Raw genomic sequence first — 19251 nt, 5'->3', positions numbered from 1 at the left:
TTGCGCTGAAAACTAACCAGGTTTGCCAGCGTGTGGGGGTACCATTAAGAATGAATGACACCCCTGTGTGTCTGCTAAAGAGCAGTGCGTTTCAGGAACGCACACAACTTTGCACACTTTCCGTGACATGCAGTAATGTGAACTAAGCCTTAGACTGGGGTGTCTGCCTAGTCATTCAGAGTAGGGGGAAGTACACATGCATTTTAACTCTACGCACTGCACATCCGTTAACAATTGGTACAAAGTGTTACGTTTCCTCGTAAAATATGGTATGTGTCTGTTTAAATATTCAGTGCATTGGTAGCCCATCCAAAATTGTGAGGTTTTTTTAACACAGCTAACACTCATGAAGAAAGTCTGACTTTCACAGGTGCGTTGCAGCCCATCCAGACTGTTGTGGTACACCGACTGGGTGCATACATAGTTCCGTGGCTTACCACAATGTACATATGTGAATGGGCTCCAAGTCTTTCCTGGGAAATGAACAGGCACCAAGAATTAATATTTCCTCAAGTTGTTTTTCATGTGTCTAATCACTGGACACAGCAATGATGCATTTATAATGTTAAAAAGCTAAACCTTTTACTTACAATTTTAAAAAGGCGCTCCAGGCTCCTTCAGAAAAAAATAAAGTCAGCAGCTACAAATACTGTAGCTGCTGACTTTTAATATTGGGGCACTGACCTGTCCAGGAATCCAGCAGTGTCCTCACCCGAGCCAAATTTTCAATCGGCTATAGGGTACATCCACCATCTTGACTAAGGGAAACCAGCAGTGAAGCCTGCACTTTGTGAATAGTTTTGCTGGGAAGGAAGGCGAACTGAGCCAGAAGTGGGAGCAAGTACCTGTCAAAACCAGGTACCCGCTCCCCCCCCCCAAAAAAAGGTGCCAAATGAGGCAGCGGAAGGGGAGAGGAGGCAGACAAGCGGAGCTCCCCCTTTGCATAGAGCTCCTCTCTAAATGTAACTCGCTATAAAGGTAGTGAATTTTAGCATTTTAGCATTTTAGTTATGAATAGATGCTGGTGAGCGGATTTTCCCATTTGGCTGCTCATATCTTTTGGAGGAGAAAAAAAACAAAAAACAAAAAAAAAAAAGTGCCACCTACTTGTGATGGCCATGGCTGATGGGAAGAGCCAGGAACTCAAGTATTATAACTTATCCAACAGAGTCTGCAAGAAACATCTATTAGGCTGGTTGGTGATGCAATGTCCTCCATCTATCCACAATCTGAGCACCGTTTTTTGTTAGAGGGACACTCAATCATTTTTTTAAGTCCAACTGTGACCAAAACTTTTGCTTTGAATAGAACAGAGAGGGGTTAAGTTATTATTATACAGGATTTATATGGCGCCAACAGTTTGCTTAGCTCTTTACAAAATGAAGGCAGACATTACAGTTACAATACAATTTGGTACAAGAGGAATCAGAGGGCCCTACACGTTAAATCCTTGGTGAGGTTTTTCTACTTGTCTGTGTCCCTGTTATATATACCTTCACTTCCTGTCAGATGAGAACAAGAAGATTTAACAGAAAATTGTGGTTTTATGATGTAGCTGGTCACTTTCAGGATAAAAATTTACAAATAAAATGTGCCCTTAAAGCGGAACTTCACTCTCTTAATCAACATTTAATTTTTTTTTTCTACATTTCTTCAGTCACTTTCCATTTTCTTGCCTAGGCAAATTTCATCCATCCCAGGAGTCTTCAAGAGGGGATGACAGGAGGAGGGGTTTCCTCAGCTAAGCACACTGCATGCATGTCTGAGCTAAGGGCAGTTGGATTCCATGAAGTAAATGCTACATCAGCTATGAATCAGTTGCCCTTACTCAAGATGGCCACAGCCAGAAATGCTAGGGGGGCATCTTTCAAAGTGATTGCTCAACAAAATAAAGCATAGAGACTTGGGTGGATGGGGAAGTTTGCTTTGAATATTAAAAATGAATTAAAAATTCCAATTAGAAACAATGCAATGAGGCCCAATATTTCAGAAACTTTGTTTTTGGATACTGTACATAGAACAGCAAAGAGAACATTTTAGAAACCTAAAGCACTTTCTAGAACAAAATGTACTTTTATGTGGCCTTTCCCTCTCTGTATATCAAGATGGTGAGAAGAACCTGAACCAGGAAAAAAAATAAAAAAATTCTCACAATGCAACAAGATCTTTTTCAAGATGGTGAGCATTGATCAGACTGCAATGGTGAGGCTGCAGTCATGGGCACTGATAAGGCTGCATTGATGGGCTGTGACCCTTATTTTGCTTCAAAGTTCTTTATTTAACCACTTAAACCCCGGACCATTTTGCAGCTAAAGCACCTGGCCCCTTTTTGCGATTCGGCACTGCGTCGCTTTAACTGATAATTGCGCGGTCGTGCGACGTGGCTCCCAAACAAAATTGACATCCTTTTTTTCCCCACAAATAGAGCTTTCTTTTGGTGGTATTTGATCACCTCTGCAGTTTTTATTTTTTGCGCTATAAACAAACAGAGCGTCAATTTTGAAAAAAAAGCAATATTTTTTACTTTTTGCTATAATAAATATCCCCAAAAAATATATAAAAAAAAAAAAAAAAAAAAAAAAAAAAAAAACATTTTCTTTCCTCAGTTTAGGCCGATACTTATTCTTCTACATATTTTTGGTAGAAAAAAAAAAAATGGATTGGTTTGCGCAAAAGTTATAGCGTCTACAAAATAGGGGATAGTTTTATAGCATTTTTATTAATAATTTTTTTTTACTAGTAATGGTGGTGATCAGTGATTTTTATTGTGACTGCGACATTATGGTGGACACGTCAGACAATTCTGACACATTTTTGGGACCACTGGCATTAATACAGCGATCAGTGTGATTAAAAATGCATTGATTACTGTAAAAATGTCACTGGCAGTGAAGGGATTAACACTAAGGGGCAGTGTAGGGGTTAAGTGTGACCTAATGTGCGTTTTTTACTGTAGGGGGCGTGGCTTGGCGTGTGACATCACTGATCGTCGTTCCCTATGACAGGGAACAGACGATCAGTGACAAGCTCACTAGGAAGCATGGGGAGAGGTTTTTTACACTTACCTCTGCCTGTTCTTCAGCTCTGTGACCCGATCGCGGGACACCGGCAGCGATCGGGTCCGCGGGTCCCACGGCTGCGGTCACGGAGCTCACCTGTACGTGCTTGTGCCCAGCTGTGCCATTCTGCCGACGTATATCGGCGTGAGGCGGTCCTTAAGTGGTTAAAAAAAAAACGTACATTTTTTACCGAAACTTCCCTCCTAAAATGAAGGCGTGCGTTATACGCCGATAACTATGGTATATCTCTGCTCTCCTCACCCCTGGACATAAACGAGAAATTAACGTATGCAGTGCGGGTACAGTGCCACTAAATCAAGGAAAATGTCTTTATGGAAGCAGTTTACATTTGAAATTAGAATAGTTAAAATACAGATGATATTTCTTTTACTATCTTTACTATTAGTGTGAGCAACCGTCCGATGCAATTCAGGTGCAAGGGAAAGGGTCCTGCACCATTTTCGTGCAGATGCGATGCGATTTGAGCCATACAAAATATATGCCTCAAAAATCACACTGCACAGACATGGCATATGAGGAATGCAGTGCGATTCCTGTGCGAATCACATGCTCTGTTTTCCACTTTAGGCTGTGAAGACTATGGTATGAAAGCAAATCCCATAAACATCTACATCTCTACCCATTATTGAAGCAATGGCTTAGTGCCACTGCCCACTGTGACAAAAGCTTCAGAGTTATGAAATAGTTCAGGTTTGGGTGTGGCATGGATATAAAAATCAACATTAATTGAAAGACACTTTCTAGAAAAAAATCATTTCAACCAACCCATTGCTTGAGATCTGATGAGAATCACCTGTAGCAAGTAGAGCTGCACGATTCTGGATAAAATAAGAATCACAATTTTTTTTTCTTAGAATAAAAGATCACGATTGTCGTAGAGTGACATCTTTCCCATTATACAAAAAAAAAATAAGCTATCTTTACTGTTTATTTTTTTTTTTTTATTCATTAAAGTGTAATTTTTTCCCCCAAAAAAAGTCTGTTTGAAAGATCACTACGCAAATACAGCGTGGCATAAAATATTTCAACAACCACCATTTTATTCTCTAGGGTCTGTGCTAAAAAAAAATATGTTTGCTAGAAAATGTAATTTTCTAGCAAAAAAAAATATTGATTTTAACTTGTAAGCAACAAGTCTCAAAAAAGGTTTAGTCTTTAAGTGGTTAAACTGACCTCATTTACAAACAGAAGTTCATTCCTTTGATCTAAAATAACTATATGTTAAAATGTTTCTCTTTAGATGGTGTGAGAAACTTGGCAGGCTGCCTTTTTTTTTTTTTTGACAGCTGAACAGAGAACTCTCTGTACTGAATCGAGGAAATTATTTTTTAAGATTTAGTAGCAAGTAATGCCCACCTAATTTGTGAATATATAGCATAGCATATAGCTAGAAGTAACACCATAAACAGGTAGGGAGGCTAAAGACTGGGCTCCATCTATGAAATAATGGGGTTCATTTGTTAAAACTGGGAAGTGCAAAATCGGATGCAGCCCTGAGTAGAAACCAATCGGCCTCCAGGTTTTATTGTCAAAGCTTAATTGAACAAGTTGAAGTAATGCCGCGTACACACGGGCGGACTGTATGGTGTACTTAGTCCGTCGAAACACATTTCAGTGGACAGTCCGCTCGTGTGTGGGCTTCAGCGGACTTTTTCAGCGTGCAGTCTGGCGTACTAAGTATTTCGGATTTTTCGAAATTCTGTCCGTCGTACTTTGGTTTCAGCGGACAATCCGCTCGTCAGTAGGCTAGTTCGACGGACTAAGAATGGCGCATGCTCAGAAAGGATTTACACGGCGGAAGGGTGCTTTGCTGTGTATTAGACTTCCTATTTCTAGTCCCGTCGTACGTGCTGTACACGTCATCGCGCAAGCTTTCGACGGACTGTTTGTGCATCCGTGTGTGGTCAAGTCCGTTCAGTCGAAAGTATGACGGACTGTCCGTCGGATTGTATGACGGACTAAGTACGCCATACAGTCCGCTCGTGTGTACGCGGCATTAGAAGCCAATTGGCTACCATAAACGACTGTACCAAATTGTGCTTCCAGTTTAAGACTCCATTCATACTAGTGTGACTTGTAACGAGACTTTGGAAACAGTCGCAGGACAAGTCGTAGCCCATTGAATTCAATGGCACCTGTTCCAATCTTGGTGACTTAAAGGTGCAGTGACTTTGAAAAGCTTTCTGCACTATTTTGATGCAACTTTTTTGCAACTTGAGTGCCAGAGTGAAAAGTACCATGAAAGTCGCACTGGTGTGAACCGAGCCATAGTAAAATCAACCCCAGTGTGTTGCACCACAGCAGCCAAACATTTTCCACCTTTAATTTTCAAATTTAGGCTTGAAAACACAAGAAATATTCTTCCAGAGTTTTTAGGGGACATATACTACCTTTCCTTTTTTGGTAATGACAACAGAGTATTGCCCAAGAAGGACAAAGCAACAGGTTTACCCAACTACTGCCCTCCCCAGTTACACATAATGCTCGCCTTCTTTTTGCTTCCCCACCGCTGAAGAAGCAAAGTAACATACCCTGGTACATCTGGTGCTTAGTGATTGGCTGCTCACAAACCCTAAACCTTCAAATGGTTTAAGAGATGTCTGCCCTGTGAATAAAGCTGGCCATACATTATACAATTTTCTTGTACACCTTTCCTTTAGATTTACCAAAGCCATAGAAAAACACTTTAAATTCGTATGCAATCAGGCAGACCCTTGCACTACATAGTTGAAGGTAAATCTAAAGTCAATTGAATAAAAAAATAAATAAAAATGGTATAATCAATGTATGGTCAGCTTAAGCAACCAGCAGCCAAATACAGTGGTAAGGGAACCTTAAAAATATACTAAAGTCTTTTTTTCTTCTTTTAACAACAACAAAAATGTTGTGTTTACCTGCTCTGTGCAGTGGTTTTGCACAGAGCAGCCCAGATCCTCCTCTTCTCGGGTCCCTCACCATTGGTCCTGGCCCCTCCCACCTGCTGAGTGCCCCCAAAGCAAGCATCTTGCTATTGGGGCACTCAAGCTGAGCCACTACTCTGTGTCCAATCATACACTGAGCCACAGCTCAGCCCGCCTCCCCTCTCTGGCTCACTGACCGACAGCAGCAAGAACCATTGGCGCCCGCTATGTGCCTCAGCCAATCAGGAGGGAATTCCTGGTCAGTTGAGTCTCTTGTGCAACATTGCTGGATAGAGAATGGGCTCAGGTAAGTATTAGGGGGCTGCTACACACAGAAAGTTTATTTATCTTCGTGAATTAAGATAAAAAAACCTTCTGCCTTTAGAACCACTTTATTCCCTGTACACATGGGCTGAATATTGTCCGAAATCAGTCAGTAAAGTAGATATTGGCCCACATTCAGCCAGTGTGTACAGGTCCTTGTATGACAGAAGCCGATCTCATGACTGGCTTCTGTTGAATGAGGAAAAACCAGCAGCTGACCAGTGTTTTCTGGTGAGGGGGTGGTCCCCCTGTCAGAACACAATACAGGCATACCCCACTTTTAAGTACATAATGGGACCAAAGCATGTATGTAAAACCAAAATGTACTTAAAGTGAAGCAATACCTTTTTTCACTTTGGGGGGGGGGGGGGGGGGGTCAGGGGCTTTAGTGGAAGGGTTCAGGGCCTATAGAAGAGGGCCATGGGCTGTAGTTGGGGAGGGGCGGGGGGGTCAGGAAGTGAAGTTTATAGTACTGTACAGTACTCCACTTACATTTAGGCAGTAACTTAGGGATGCCTGGTGGGCATGGCTGGCAGGAACTTGGCCTCTTCACTGGTGACAATTGCGGGTGGCAACTCCGCCTCTTCCAGGCCATACTGTGGCTGCGTGGCATGTCTGTGCTTGCGCGGTATTTTACGTACACTCGCGGGTATGTCCGTACTACGGAGTGTATTTAAAGCGGGGAGATCACTGTACTAACATTGTATCATCAGTACAGGACCTCCTCGCAAGCTCCTCAGTTTTTTTTTCAGGTCAGGTCTGATTATTGGAGGAAGAGAAGGCTAAGTTCCTAGCACAGCTAGAGAACTGACCACGCTGTGTTCTGCTTAGTGTAGTCAGTTTTAAATAGGAAAGCAGCGTGATTGGCAGGAACACCACTGATTTTATATAAAGCAAGCAATACAAAGAGAACAGGATATTTTCTCATAAAAGTACATGGTACAGCAGACACATATCAGGAATATGAAGTGTTGGGGTAATAACACTTTAAGGAAGGCAAGTATCAAGTATGTGTAGCTATGGAGTTAAAGTGAACCTGTGCTTTGTCCGGCTTGGGTGAAGCACAAGTTCCCTTTAAGCAAGGATCATGGACAGACCCAACCAAATTCCTCTATATGATCACTTTTGACTATAAACATATTCTGGCTGTAGGCTTCCTCATCTATTGGTAGTAAAAAGCAGTCACCCGGGAGGGGAAGGGAAGCTGAGATAGGAGTGAAGGAGAGAGTTGAAAAGGTGAGCTAGCTTGTTTGAAGTAACATGCGAATGCAATAAAAGAGAATTGAAGATTAAGATGGATTCCTGAGCAAGGTTTCTTCGTTTTCATCCCCGGCTGTTCCCAGGTCTGAATTAGGAAGGTTACTGTAATATCTCTTCAAGCACAAAATTAATATTATTCCTTGTCTTTTACAAACTAAGAGTGCGAGTTTTTTTTTTTAACGTAGCTTGCTGAAAAATTATTTCTTTTGAGTGTTTCTTTCGCCAGCTTAACTACCCTGCAGATTCTGTAGGAATTTAGGCTGTGATTCAATCCATGCTAATTAAATGTAATACAAGACTGCTGTAGAGGAAAAAAAATAAAAAGGAATGTCACTTCTAGGGCAGCAGAGTGAATTTGGATTTTATTGCTCTGCATATTTCAGCTAGCCATGATTGGAGGAATAGCTGGGCAGTAGATTTGTCTAAAAGGGTTTGTTATTCCTGCATTCCTTCCTTCCTGTGGTTTACTAGCCCCTGTCCATGGCCAACCAGGCTCCAAAATATCACATACCCCTTAGGGACAACTTAAGGGTTAGTGTGCTATATAGTAACACCTGCTTCTCAGGACAACACATGAACAATGCTAAACATACCAAGTCTTTTACTTGTATAGGAAACTTGACCCAACTGTTTATGATCATGGTGGATTAAAACCAGAAACATACGTGAACACATTGCAGCTTTCAATACAAGTAAATTCCTAATCATGCAATCCGCTAGAATCTATGCCTGCGTGATGGAGATCTTATTGCCTAAGTATGTATTCTTTGAACAAATTATTCAGCCATGTTTATATATATCTATGGCTTATATATCCTGCTTTCACTTATCTAGTTGTCAACTTGTCATTAACATGCCTTCTGGAGTATTTTCAATGCTTTGAACAAGGTTACTGAAACCTTTTTGGTGAATGTGCATTGGAATGCCTTCTAAAATAAAGGATCATGTAATCTGATCATAGAAAAAAAAAAAAAAAAGAAAAAAGAAAAGCAAAAAAGAAAATAAATAAATAACGAAATTGCTCTACATATTATTTATATACAGTGGTTACATATGAGATTTGCCAGTACCATACATTATGGAGCAAATATATCTAAAAAGGTCTAGAAAACAGGATGAAAACTTTAAGTCCTTCTTCCCTATGAAGTCCCTATGCTGTGTACACACGACCGGACTTTCCGGCAGACTAGGTCCGAACGTCTTCCCGACGGACTTTTGGCGGAGTTCCGATGGACTTTCCGAACTAACGGACTTGGCCACACACGAACGGACTAAGTCAGTTCGAAAGTCCGTTCGTTTTGAACGCGACGACATAAACGGGACAAAACAAGGAAGTTCAATAGCCAGTAGCCAATAGCTGCCCTTGCGTCGTATTTGGTCCATCGGCCTAGCACACAGACGAACGGTTTTCCCATTTTTTAGTCCATCGGAATTGAGTCCATTGGATAGATTTGAAACATGTTCTATTTATTGGTCTGTCAGATTTTTCTCTTTGAAAAATGATTGGACTAGCCCACACACGATCGGATTGTCTGACGGACTGATCCTGTTGGATCTATTCTGCTGGAAAGTCCGGTCGTGTGTACGCGGCACAAGTGCCTTTTTTTGAGATGTGTTCTGCAGCCTCCTCTCTGCCCACCAGGGAAGGAGAAAGCTCACTGACATCACACAACTGAGAGATCAGCTGATGGAACTGGCCGTTCTGATCGGCATTCTCTACTCATCTGCATCAGCACCACAGCGTGAGCAAAATCAAGCTCATTATAACGAAAGCAAAACGATAACATTAGAATCTCACTTTGTCATGCAAAGTCGGCTACAAGGCTGGCTTCACATTTGTGCAGTACAAAGTCATTTACGATTTGCAATGTGGCGCCATTAACTTTGATGGTGTCTCAACACAGGTTGACAATGCTCTTCGTGATATGGAGATGAGATGTCCTTATCTTCTTTTTAGCCCTGATGGACTAGAAAGAACATGGGAACCCTGAAAAGCGTTGGGATACTTTTTTGGATTGTACCCCAAAAAATAATTTTAAAAGTAATTATATCTGGCCTATTAGCAGTGGTGTGGTGCTTCCGTTAAAATTTTTGTTACTATTTTGAGCAGTGTATGGAAATCTATATATTCTAAAATTTCATAGACTTCATTGGGCGAGATTTCCTGCAGTAATATACATCACTTCTGTCTCGAAATTAAAGCAACCCTGTCCATGGGGGCTGCTACTGTTGACCTCTCTCTAAAAATACTAGTTGACTGGCTGTCACTGGCTTCAAGTGGTTCTAAAGTCAGAAGGTTTTTTATCATATTGCATTAAGTTAAAAAAAGCTTCTGTGTGCAAAAGCCCCCCTCAGCCCCATCTAGATCCAGGAATGTCACACAAGAGTCTCAGCTGTCCAGGACTCTCCCTCCTCATTGGCACCATTGACTCTCACAGCTGTCAAAGTTAGTGAGCCAATGAAGAGAGAGAGGGAGTGGGGCCGAGCCAGCTACAGCTCCGTGTCTGAATGGACATACCGAGTAGCGGCTCAGCTCAGGTGCCCCCATAGCAAGCCACTTGCTGTGGGGGGCACTCAGCAGGAGGGAGGGACCTGAAAAAGAGGAGGATCTGGGCTGCTCTGTGCAAGTATAACGTATTTGTTATTTTTAAACGAAAAAAAAGACTTCAACCACTTCAAGACTGCACGCTGTCGTTTTACGTCGCTACTTTGAAGAGGAATACCATTGTTATGGTAGCAGCTAGCTACCATAACCCCAATATCCTCTTCAAGAGCAGGTGGTCTGCATCAAGATAAAAGTGGTCTCTGCGGCAGATTTGCTGTGAGATCACTTATTGGGGACGGGAGAGGGCCCCCACCCCCCGCAGCACTCCGATGCTCTCCTCCATTTACCGGAGCCGCCAGTAGCGGCGGAGACGATCGGATCCTCTCCCTAGCCTGACATGGAGACGAGTGAGGGGAAGATGGTCCCCACCTGTCTCCATATCATTGCAGGGTGGAAGCGACGTCAAAACGTCAGTTCCACCCAGTGCTCTTATGGGGACTTTTTTTTCCCAAATTACATTTCATTGCATTTTAGTGTAAATATGAGATCTGAGGTCTTTATGACCCCAGATATCATATTTGAAAGGTCCTGTCATGTTTTCTTTCCATTAAAAGGGATCTTTACATTCCTGGTAATAAGAATAAAAGTGACCCTTTTTTATATATATTTTTTTTTTAATAAAAGATAAAATAAAATAAGGAAAAAAGAAGTGAATGCATACGCAAATGGTGTTCAAACCACACATGTGAGGTATCGCTGTGATCATTTGAGTGAGAGCAATAATTCTAGCCCTGGACCTCCTCTAACTCAAAATATGCAACCTGTAGAATTTTTTTAAACGTAGTCTATGGAGATTTATAAGGGTAAAAGTTTGTTGCAATTCCACGAGTGGGTGCAACTTTGAAGCATGACATGCTGTGAAATGTTACACCAAGTAAATTGATACCCAATATAAAAAAAATTGGGCTAACTTTACTGTTGTCTTATTTTTTAATTCAAAAAAGTTAATTTTTTCCCCAAAAAAATGTGCTTGTAATACCGCTGCGCAAATACGGTGTGAGAAAAATTATTGCAACAAACTCCATTTTATTCTCTAGGTTGTCCGTAAAAAATTTATATATATATATATATATATATATATATATATATATATATATATATATATATTCCCTCCTATATTGTAGAGTGCTGTGTAAACTGTTGTCGCTATATAAACCGTGAATAATAATAATAAATATATATATAATTTTTTATATATATTATATAAATAATATGTTTGTGGGTTTCAAGTCATTTTCTAGCAAAAAAAAAAAAATTTTTGACTTGTAAACACCAAATCTAAGAAAGAAGCTTGGTCCTTAAGTGGTTAATATTTTCAGAACACAGATTAGAAAGAGTACAGTCAGAATTCTTGATCAGCAACATTTTTCCAGGGCAGTGACCCAAAATATTATAATACTCAATGGCATCACAGCCAGGTATTTCCATAAAGTAGAAATAGCAATGGCAACCTCCATATTATCTCACGACAGTTTCCTTAAAGGCTTAAAGTAGAAGTTCACTTTTTAAAAGAAAATAATAAATGCATATTTTTTTTGTAGGTAAAGCCTGGAAAGCAACAGTGCCCTGGTAGTTTACTGAGAACTAAAAGCCGACAGCTGCAAAGGAGCACTGCATGGCTGAGACAGCCAGTGGGGGGAGAAGATCCCCCGCTCGCTGGCACAAAGGAGGGTCAGGAAGGGGTGCGAGGGCCGGTGCTACAGTAACATGTAACATCCCGAATATGAGCGTAACATGTTACATGTTCGAAAGGTGAACTTATCCTTTAACTGACTTTTGATCAATTCTAAATTTACATATCACTAACAGTAGTGTTAAAACTGTTAAAAATGTTTTAGAGAAAGGGGGGTGTTGTATATGAAAGAGCCGATGGGGCAGATAATGAAGGCACCACCATGATAATATGAAAGAACGATGGAAAGGTTATCAGTGATAGAACAGACAACTCACACAATTCTTATGCACAATCATTTTTCAAAGTTTGCCTAAATGATTATGAGATTTGCAAAAACTGCTGATATAAAAAGGACTTCCATTATGACACTAATATTATGTAATAAAGAATACAAGATCACATTGCTAACACCCAACATACTCAAAAGGCCAAGTAAGGTAGAAGGTTGGATCTAATATATAAAATTCTGCAGCTACTTGATCCATGTTGACCATAAAAGCTACAATTACAAAAACTACAAAACAAATACTAACACAGCACTGGCTGAAAAAGCATGCTTAGTCTTGTAGTTCAACAGCTCAGTGGTGGTTGTTTGCGTATCTTAGACCATGTTCACACTTGTGCACTGTGCTGCAGGAAAAACTTAGCCTCGGTTCTCAGCACATCTACTGAAAAGGAAAAGCTAAGCTGTCAGGAAAGTTTTTTTTTCCTATGTAAAACAATGCAAATTCAGTATACCAGGTTTTTTTCATGAATGTTAAATTCTGCAACATTTACATGCAATTTTATACAACAACAAAAAAACACTGCAATAAAGGGCTACTGCCAGCACATAGTAAATAAAAATAGTGGTCAGGTCAAAAAAAATAAAATAAAAACACACAACTGGTTCTGAGCTAATCCTGGTCTATCCAAACCTAGAAAAAAAAGTTTTGGCTGGAGCTATACTCTCATAAAAAGTTCACAATGATGTCTGTAACATAAAACACAAATACAGATAATGTTTCACGACCAAGTGCCTGATAAAAAAAAAAAACAAAAAAACACCACACTGTTCTCGTTTCCAGCAGTGATAGAATAGGCATAAAACACACTGCTAACTTGAAATACAAGCGGGGAGGGGAGAACAAGTGTGCAAGAGTGGGGGAATGTGAAAGGGGGTAGACAAAGAAATAGAATGGGAGCAAAGGAGAAAAGTCTTTGTTTACCTGGGAAGCAGGTTGTTAGGTGCTCCATTAGTGCTTCTTGTGTAACAGGTTTTCTTGCGGAATTCATAGTTGAGATGGCCAAGCAAAGGATCTCCCCGAGAGGGATAAACTGTGACTGGCTGATTGGAGACATACTAATAGGGGATACATCACCTATAAAGAAAAAAGAACATTTGTCATATAACTTTTTTTTTTCTAAAATGCATCAAGATTAGAAAAGACATTTACAGGATAAAAATGTATCGCTTACATACTTTCTGACATTGCAGGCAGTTACTGCACTAATGCATTCCGCATTACAAGTGGCAAAGCCACTGCTCCGTGCTGAACACTCATTCGCTTTCCACTGCAGCGTACGGCAGCACGGCTAGACAGGAAAGTGTGTGATGTGGGCTGTTCTTGGAGGAGAGGATTACAATCATTTACAGGCACTAGGGGTGGGGAATAAGGAATTAGAGTAATGTGCTTTGTAATTACAATCTCAAAATTCCACTGCTTGCAAAGTATCCATGTGAGCACTGGAAAAACATTTCTATACATTTAAATGTCAAAAGCACCTGAAATAAAATGTTATTTTAAATTGTGTATAAATATATATATATATATATATATATATATATATATATACATATACACACACACACACACACACACACACACACATACACACATACACATACAAATATATATATACACACACATACTGTATTACCAAAAGTATTGGCACGCCTGCCTTCACACGCACATGAAATTTAATGGCATCCCAGTCTTAGTCTGTAGGGTTCAATATTGAGTTGGCCCACCCTTTGCAGCTATAACAGCTTCCACTCTTCTGGGAAGGCTGTCCACAAGATTTAGGAGTGTGTCTAAAGGTGTTCTATCAGGTTGAGGTCAGGACTCTGTGCAGGTCAGTCAAGTTCCTCCGGCCCAGTAATGGAGCGCATGCGCAGTAGGGCCCTGCTTTGAAGCCACAAGGCTTCACTGTCGGGATCCCTTACCAGCAATTGTGGGGGGAAGCATCCGACAGCCGAATGGTTGGGGTGCCAACATTGCTGGATTCCAGATATTGTGAATTGGAGCTGGTTCACACATCTCCGGAGCGAATTGCACTGGAGTCCTGTGCGTCTTCTGGTCAATTTCAGGCCCGAATTCAGCCACAAATTCAGGCTGAAATACGACCTGAAACTCAACGAGGATGCACCAGACCCCTTTTGTGAGCCACTCCATGCTCTCCAAGAGTTTCCTTCACTGGAACTAAGAGGCCAAACCCTGAAAAACAACCCCACACCATAATCCCCCATCCACCAAATGATTTGGATCAGTGCAAGAAGCAAGGTCCATAAAAACATTGATGAGCAAGTTTGGGGTGGGGGAACTTGACTGGTGTGCACAGAGTCCTGACCTCAACACCTTTGGGATGAATTAGAACAGAGACCGAGTCAGGCCTTCTCTGGGCAGAACAGTACCTAACCTCAGAAATGCGCTTCTGGAAGAATGGTCAAACATTCCCATAGACACACTCCTAAACCTTGTGAACAGCCTTCCCAAAAGAGTTAAAGCCGTTTTAGCTGCAAAGGGTGGGTCAACTCAATATGGAATCCTATTGACTAAGACTGGGATGCCATTAGAGTTCATGTGCCTGTAAAGGTGGGCGTCCTTATACTATTGGTACTATAGTGTATATGAAGTGATTTGCTCTGTATGCATTTAGCTTGCAGTATCAAGTCAGAAGGCATCAAGGGAGCCCAGGCTCTCTTTCTTTCTTGGTCAGCAGGTTTCATTCAACCAGCAGATCCTTCAAACAGCGCTTCTGTGTTCTATTGTGCACTATAGTCAGCGGCATTGATTTTACAAGAAAACCAGACAGGCTGGTTTTATGCAAGTCAATCCATAGATCGACTTATGTACAATTAGCTAGCCCATCCATAGATCGACTTATGTGCAACTAGCTAGCCCATCCATAGATCGACTTATGTGCAACTAGCTAGCCCACTCATTCTGCTGGTCCCTGCTGACCGGGATGAATTTCGTTCCATGTATGCCCAGCTTAAATGTTCCCAGTCTTGCCAGTGTGACATAACAGAGATGAACAATCCTAAAAGTCTGTCTGGCTGAATTTAGTTGTTGAAATGGAAAACCCCAGACATAATCCCAAATCATTATCAAGACTTGTAAGACCCAGTGTCCATTTCTCCCTGCACTTGCTGGAAGTGCAGGCTGTTGCAAAGGCTCAACTCACACAGGTTGGTATTTGCTAGGTCAAATGGAAAGGAGAGTCTGTGCCATTAATTGTGATAAAACAGATACCATTTTGGGAGGGAGTGTTGAGATTTCAATGCAGTAAAGGAAAGGAGTTTACCATTACCAAACAAGTCCCCCAAAGACCTTAATATCCTTTGATACCCAAATGACTGACTTCAGGATATAAAAAGGTAGGTATGGAAGATTAGGATTATTTTTTTTAAAGGACTATAAGGAGATCATTGTTTAGCAGTAACTTTATGGAGGACTTGAGTCCTGTCCCATTCTTTAAAGCGGTTCTGCACCTAAAAAAAAAAAAAAAAAATATTAAAAGCCAGCAGCTACAAATATTGCAGCTGCTGACTTTTAATAAATCGACACTTACCTGTCCCAGGGTCCAGCGATGTCGGCGGCAGATGACGAGCGATCGCTCGTCTCTCTGCTGCCCCCGCCGATATCCTCTGTCAGGGAATCGGGAAGTGAAGCGTTGCGGCTTCACTGCCCGGTTCCCTACTGCGCATGCACGAGTCGCGCTTGCGCGCCTCTTCTGGTCCCCGCTGTGTCCTGGGAACTGTGTGTTTCCCAGAACACAACCGGGGGGGGGGGGCATCTGCGGGGTCTGTGGCAGTCTGTCCCGGAAGTGGGTGCAGATACCTGGATTATCCAGGTAACTGCACCCCCCTGAAAGGTGCCGATTGTGGCATCAGAGGGGGGGAGGGATCAGATTAGCGGAACTTCCCCTTTAGGGTGGAGAACCGCTTTAATTGTAGTTGTCATATTACGACTGGCGAGGTATTAAAGAAGTGACTGCAGTGTAGGGATGCAACTAATGATTATTTTCATAATCGATTAGTTGGCCGATTATTGTTTAGATTAATTGGTTAATAACCATAAAAAAAATAATAATAAATATGGGTCAAACTGACGTTCATTTTCAACTACAGCGACGGGAAAATTTGGAAATAATAGAAAACATCTTAGTCAAAGGAATTTTAAAAACAAGTGAAAATTTCAAACAAAAGTCTTTCATTCAGCGATTGTACAAAGATTTGAAAATCGATCTGTGTGGCCAACATGAGGCTCGGTACACACCTATGCAGTTTGCTTTTGATTTGTTTTTGCTGTGCGTTTTGATTTTTGCGCACGTGATTTTACTGCAATTTGCATTTTTTTGGGCAGATTAAAAAACACAAAATTGTGCAAAAACGCATTACATGCTTTTCTGCAGCTTCTCCATTGAAGTAGATTGAACCAATAAAGCACCATTTTGCATTAAAAGTCCCTGACCCTTTCAGATGTGAACGTGTCCTATAGGAAACCATGTAAATTAACTGTAGTGCATTTCTGCAAAAAGCACCAACAAACACATAGATGTGAACCAGGTCTTAGCCCTTGTACACACGGTCGGACATTCTGATGGACAATGTCCGATCAGACCGCGTTGTCGGATAATCCAACAGTGTGTGGGGTCCATCGGACTGTTTCCGTCAGAGTATCCGACGGACCAAGTTTTCCAGCTGGGCTATAAAACTTTCCGACAACATGATCCGATCGTACTTTGTCCGATCATGTGTAGAGAATTCCGATCGGACAAAGTGCCACGCATGCTCAGATCAAATTCCTAGACCAAAGCTATTGGCTACTAGCCTGAATGTAGTCCCGTCGTAATGAAATAACATCATCATGTTATGTACAATCGGATTTTCCAACAACTTTGTCCGACCGTGTGTATGCAACAGTTTCGGACAAAATCTGTCAGACAAAATCCAACAGATTTGGTTGTCAGAATGTCCGACCGTGTGTACAAGGGCTAAAACGCTTAGCAAAATAATGGGGTTAAAAAAAAAACTAAAAATGAGCCCTTTATAGCAGATAATCACTACTGTAAGGGGTTCATTTTTTTACTGTAGAACAGTGAAAGTAATATATACAGTAGTGATTATTTGCTCTTTTTATATAAAGGGCTAATTTTATTTTTTTTAACCCCATTATGTTACTGGTCGATTAATAGATTATGAAAATAGTAATCGATTTCATAATCGATTAGTTGTCGATTAATTGAGTAGTTGTTTCAGCCTTACTGCAGTGCCTCATTTGAGTCCAGGGATGCAGCTTCAACTACAACCAAAGCATTTTCTTTATCATGCGTAAGCTAGTTGTGGGCAATGCGAAAGTCGTCCTGCCAGAAAATACTGAAAGAAGTTGGGGAGTGCCTGGTCTCCAAAAGATAAAGCTGGTCTTAAAATAAGATTAGCCAAGTCTGGGAGTCCTATTATTCCATACAAAGGAGGATATTTGTGTGTCTGTTGTTTAGAAAGAGACAATTGGATCTAGACAGGACTCTAAGTACATATAGGAACAAGAGAAGCAACTTCATCGTCCTTAAAATCTGTACAAAAATAAATAATAAATCACTTGTATACCCAGATATTTTATTTATGTTACCCACTGGAAAAGCAGGGTTTTATCTTGGACCGTAATTGGTAAAGATCAGTTGTGATTTTCCGCAGTTTTAAGGCCAGAGAAAACAGGGAACTGCTCCGGAGTTAATAGTGCCGATTTAAGGGATACATTTGGATCTCCGAGGAACAAAACCATATCGTCTGCGTAAAATACAACTTTATGCATCAGGAGACGTATTTGTTATCTTTAATGCTAAAATAAAGTCAGATTTTTTGTTTTTATTTTGAACAAAGTGTTTCCTTTTAACCAATGCTTTACTGTATAGGGTTCAGCTATGTATATAGTTGTATGTAGGTTGTGCAGTGCTGGTTCCTAGATCCAGGCCTGCCCTAAGACCCTTTCAGTGACCAGGATACTCTTCAGTCCTCCGCTGCAGGTACAACACAGAAGTTAAACTTTGTGTAGTTTTATTTTTCAAAATTTCTAGATAAAGTAAAAAAAAAAAACGCCAATGCAATCAGCACCACGGACAGCACAAAGTCCCTCATATTTTCAAGCCAAAATTCATGTAAAATTATTATTTTTCCCTGAAAAGTAATATTTTTGCATAAATGAATATATATTTGTACATTCAGCATTAGGATAATGCTACATTCAAAACAATAATATGCAGTCCCAAGTGAACTTTTTTTCTCCCATAGAACCTTTATTAATTATTTACGCTTTAATGCATTAAGCCCAAAGTATAAACTAAGCAGGACTTGGAGCCCAAGTTGAATGCTGTGACAACCCCCTACCATTGACAAAGAAAAATGACTTCATAGGAGCACAGAGTATATTTATTCAAGTATATCCGGAAGATGGGGTTTCCTAACATAATACAGAGTTACGTAACTTTTTTCTTCAATGAAGACTTGATTTGTCTCAGGGCAATCTCTATGTAGGATATAGTAAGTCTTTCATGTGAAGAGTCTATAGCTCCAGTGCAAAAATTACATTTGAAATGTTTACCAGGAGGACATTGCCAGTGGCATGCGATGCGTTTCCCATTGTACACATAAAACTCGTTTCAGAACAGAATTTACTAAGAATGGTTCTCTCCAAGACAGAGAAGATAGTACAAATCTTGCTTTAGTCCCATCTTTTATGGAGTCCATTAACTTTTGTTGTTGTTTATAGAGAGTTCTCATTTTTCAGCTCACAGCCAGAGGGAGATGAGAAAGCCGTGCAGTTCAGCGTTTTTCAGGGCCTGCGTGTGTGTGTGTGTGTGTGTGTATGTGTGTATAATTATATATATATATATGTGTGTGTGTGTGTGTATATATGCGTATGTGTATATATATATATATATATATATATATATATATATATATATATATATATATATATATATATATATATATATATATATATATATATATATGTATGTATGTATGTATGTATGTATGTATGTATGTGTATATATATATATATATATATGTGTGTGTGTGTAAATTAGTGTCTTCTGCTAGGAAATCTGAAATGGCACTCCGCAGACACGCAAGAAATGTGGGGT

General features: G+C 40.5%; 1 protein-coding gene across 3 annotated transcripts in view; it reads right to left on the bottom strand.

Annotated features, from left to right (window-relative positions):
* Positions 1-19251, bottom strand: part of STOX2 (storkhead box 2) — a 281677-nt gene that overhangs the window by 44879 nt on the left and 217547 nt on the right. For all 3 annotated transcript variants that reach the window (XM_077477288.1, XM_077477290.1, XM_077477289.1), the window contains exon 2: positions 13053-13205. In XM_077477288.1, coding sequence (XP_077333414.1) covers positions 13053-13205 — 153 coding nt within the window. The remainder of the gene's footprint in view (positions 1-13052; positions 13206-19251) is intronic.

The sequence above is a fragment of the Lithobates pipiens genome, unplaced genomic scaffold, assembly GCF_037356315.1.
Source record: "Lithobates pipiens isolate NorthernLeopardFrog02 unplaced genomic scaffold, aLitPip1_a1.2 Scaffold_13, whole genome shotgun sequence".
Taxonomy (NCBI): domain Eukaryota; kingdom Metazoa; phylum Chordata; class Amphibia; order Anura; family Ranidae; genus Lithobates; species Lithobates pipiens.
Note: the sequence above shows the minus strand (reverse complement) of the source record. Positions and strands in the feature narration are given on the sequence as shown.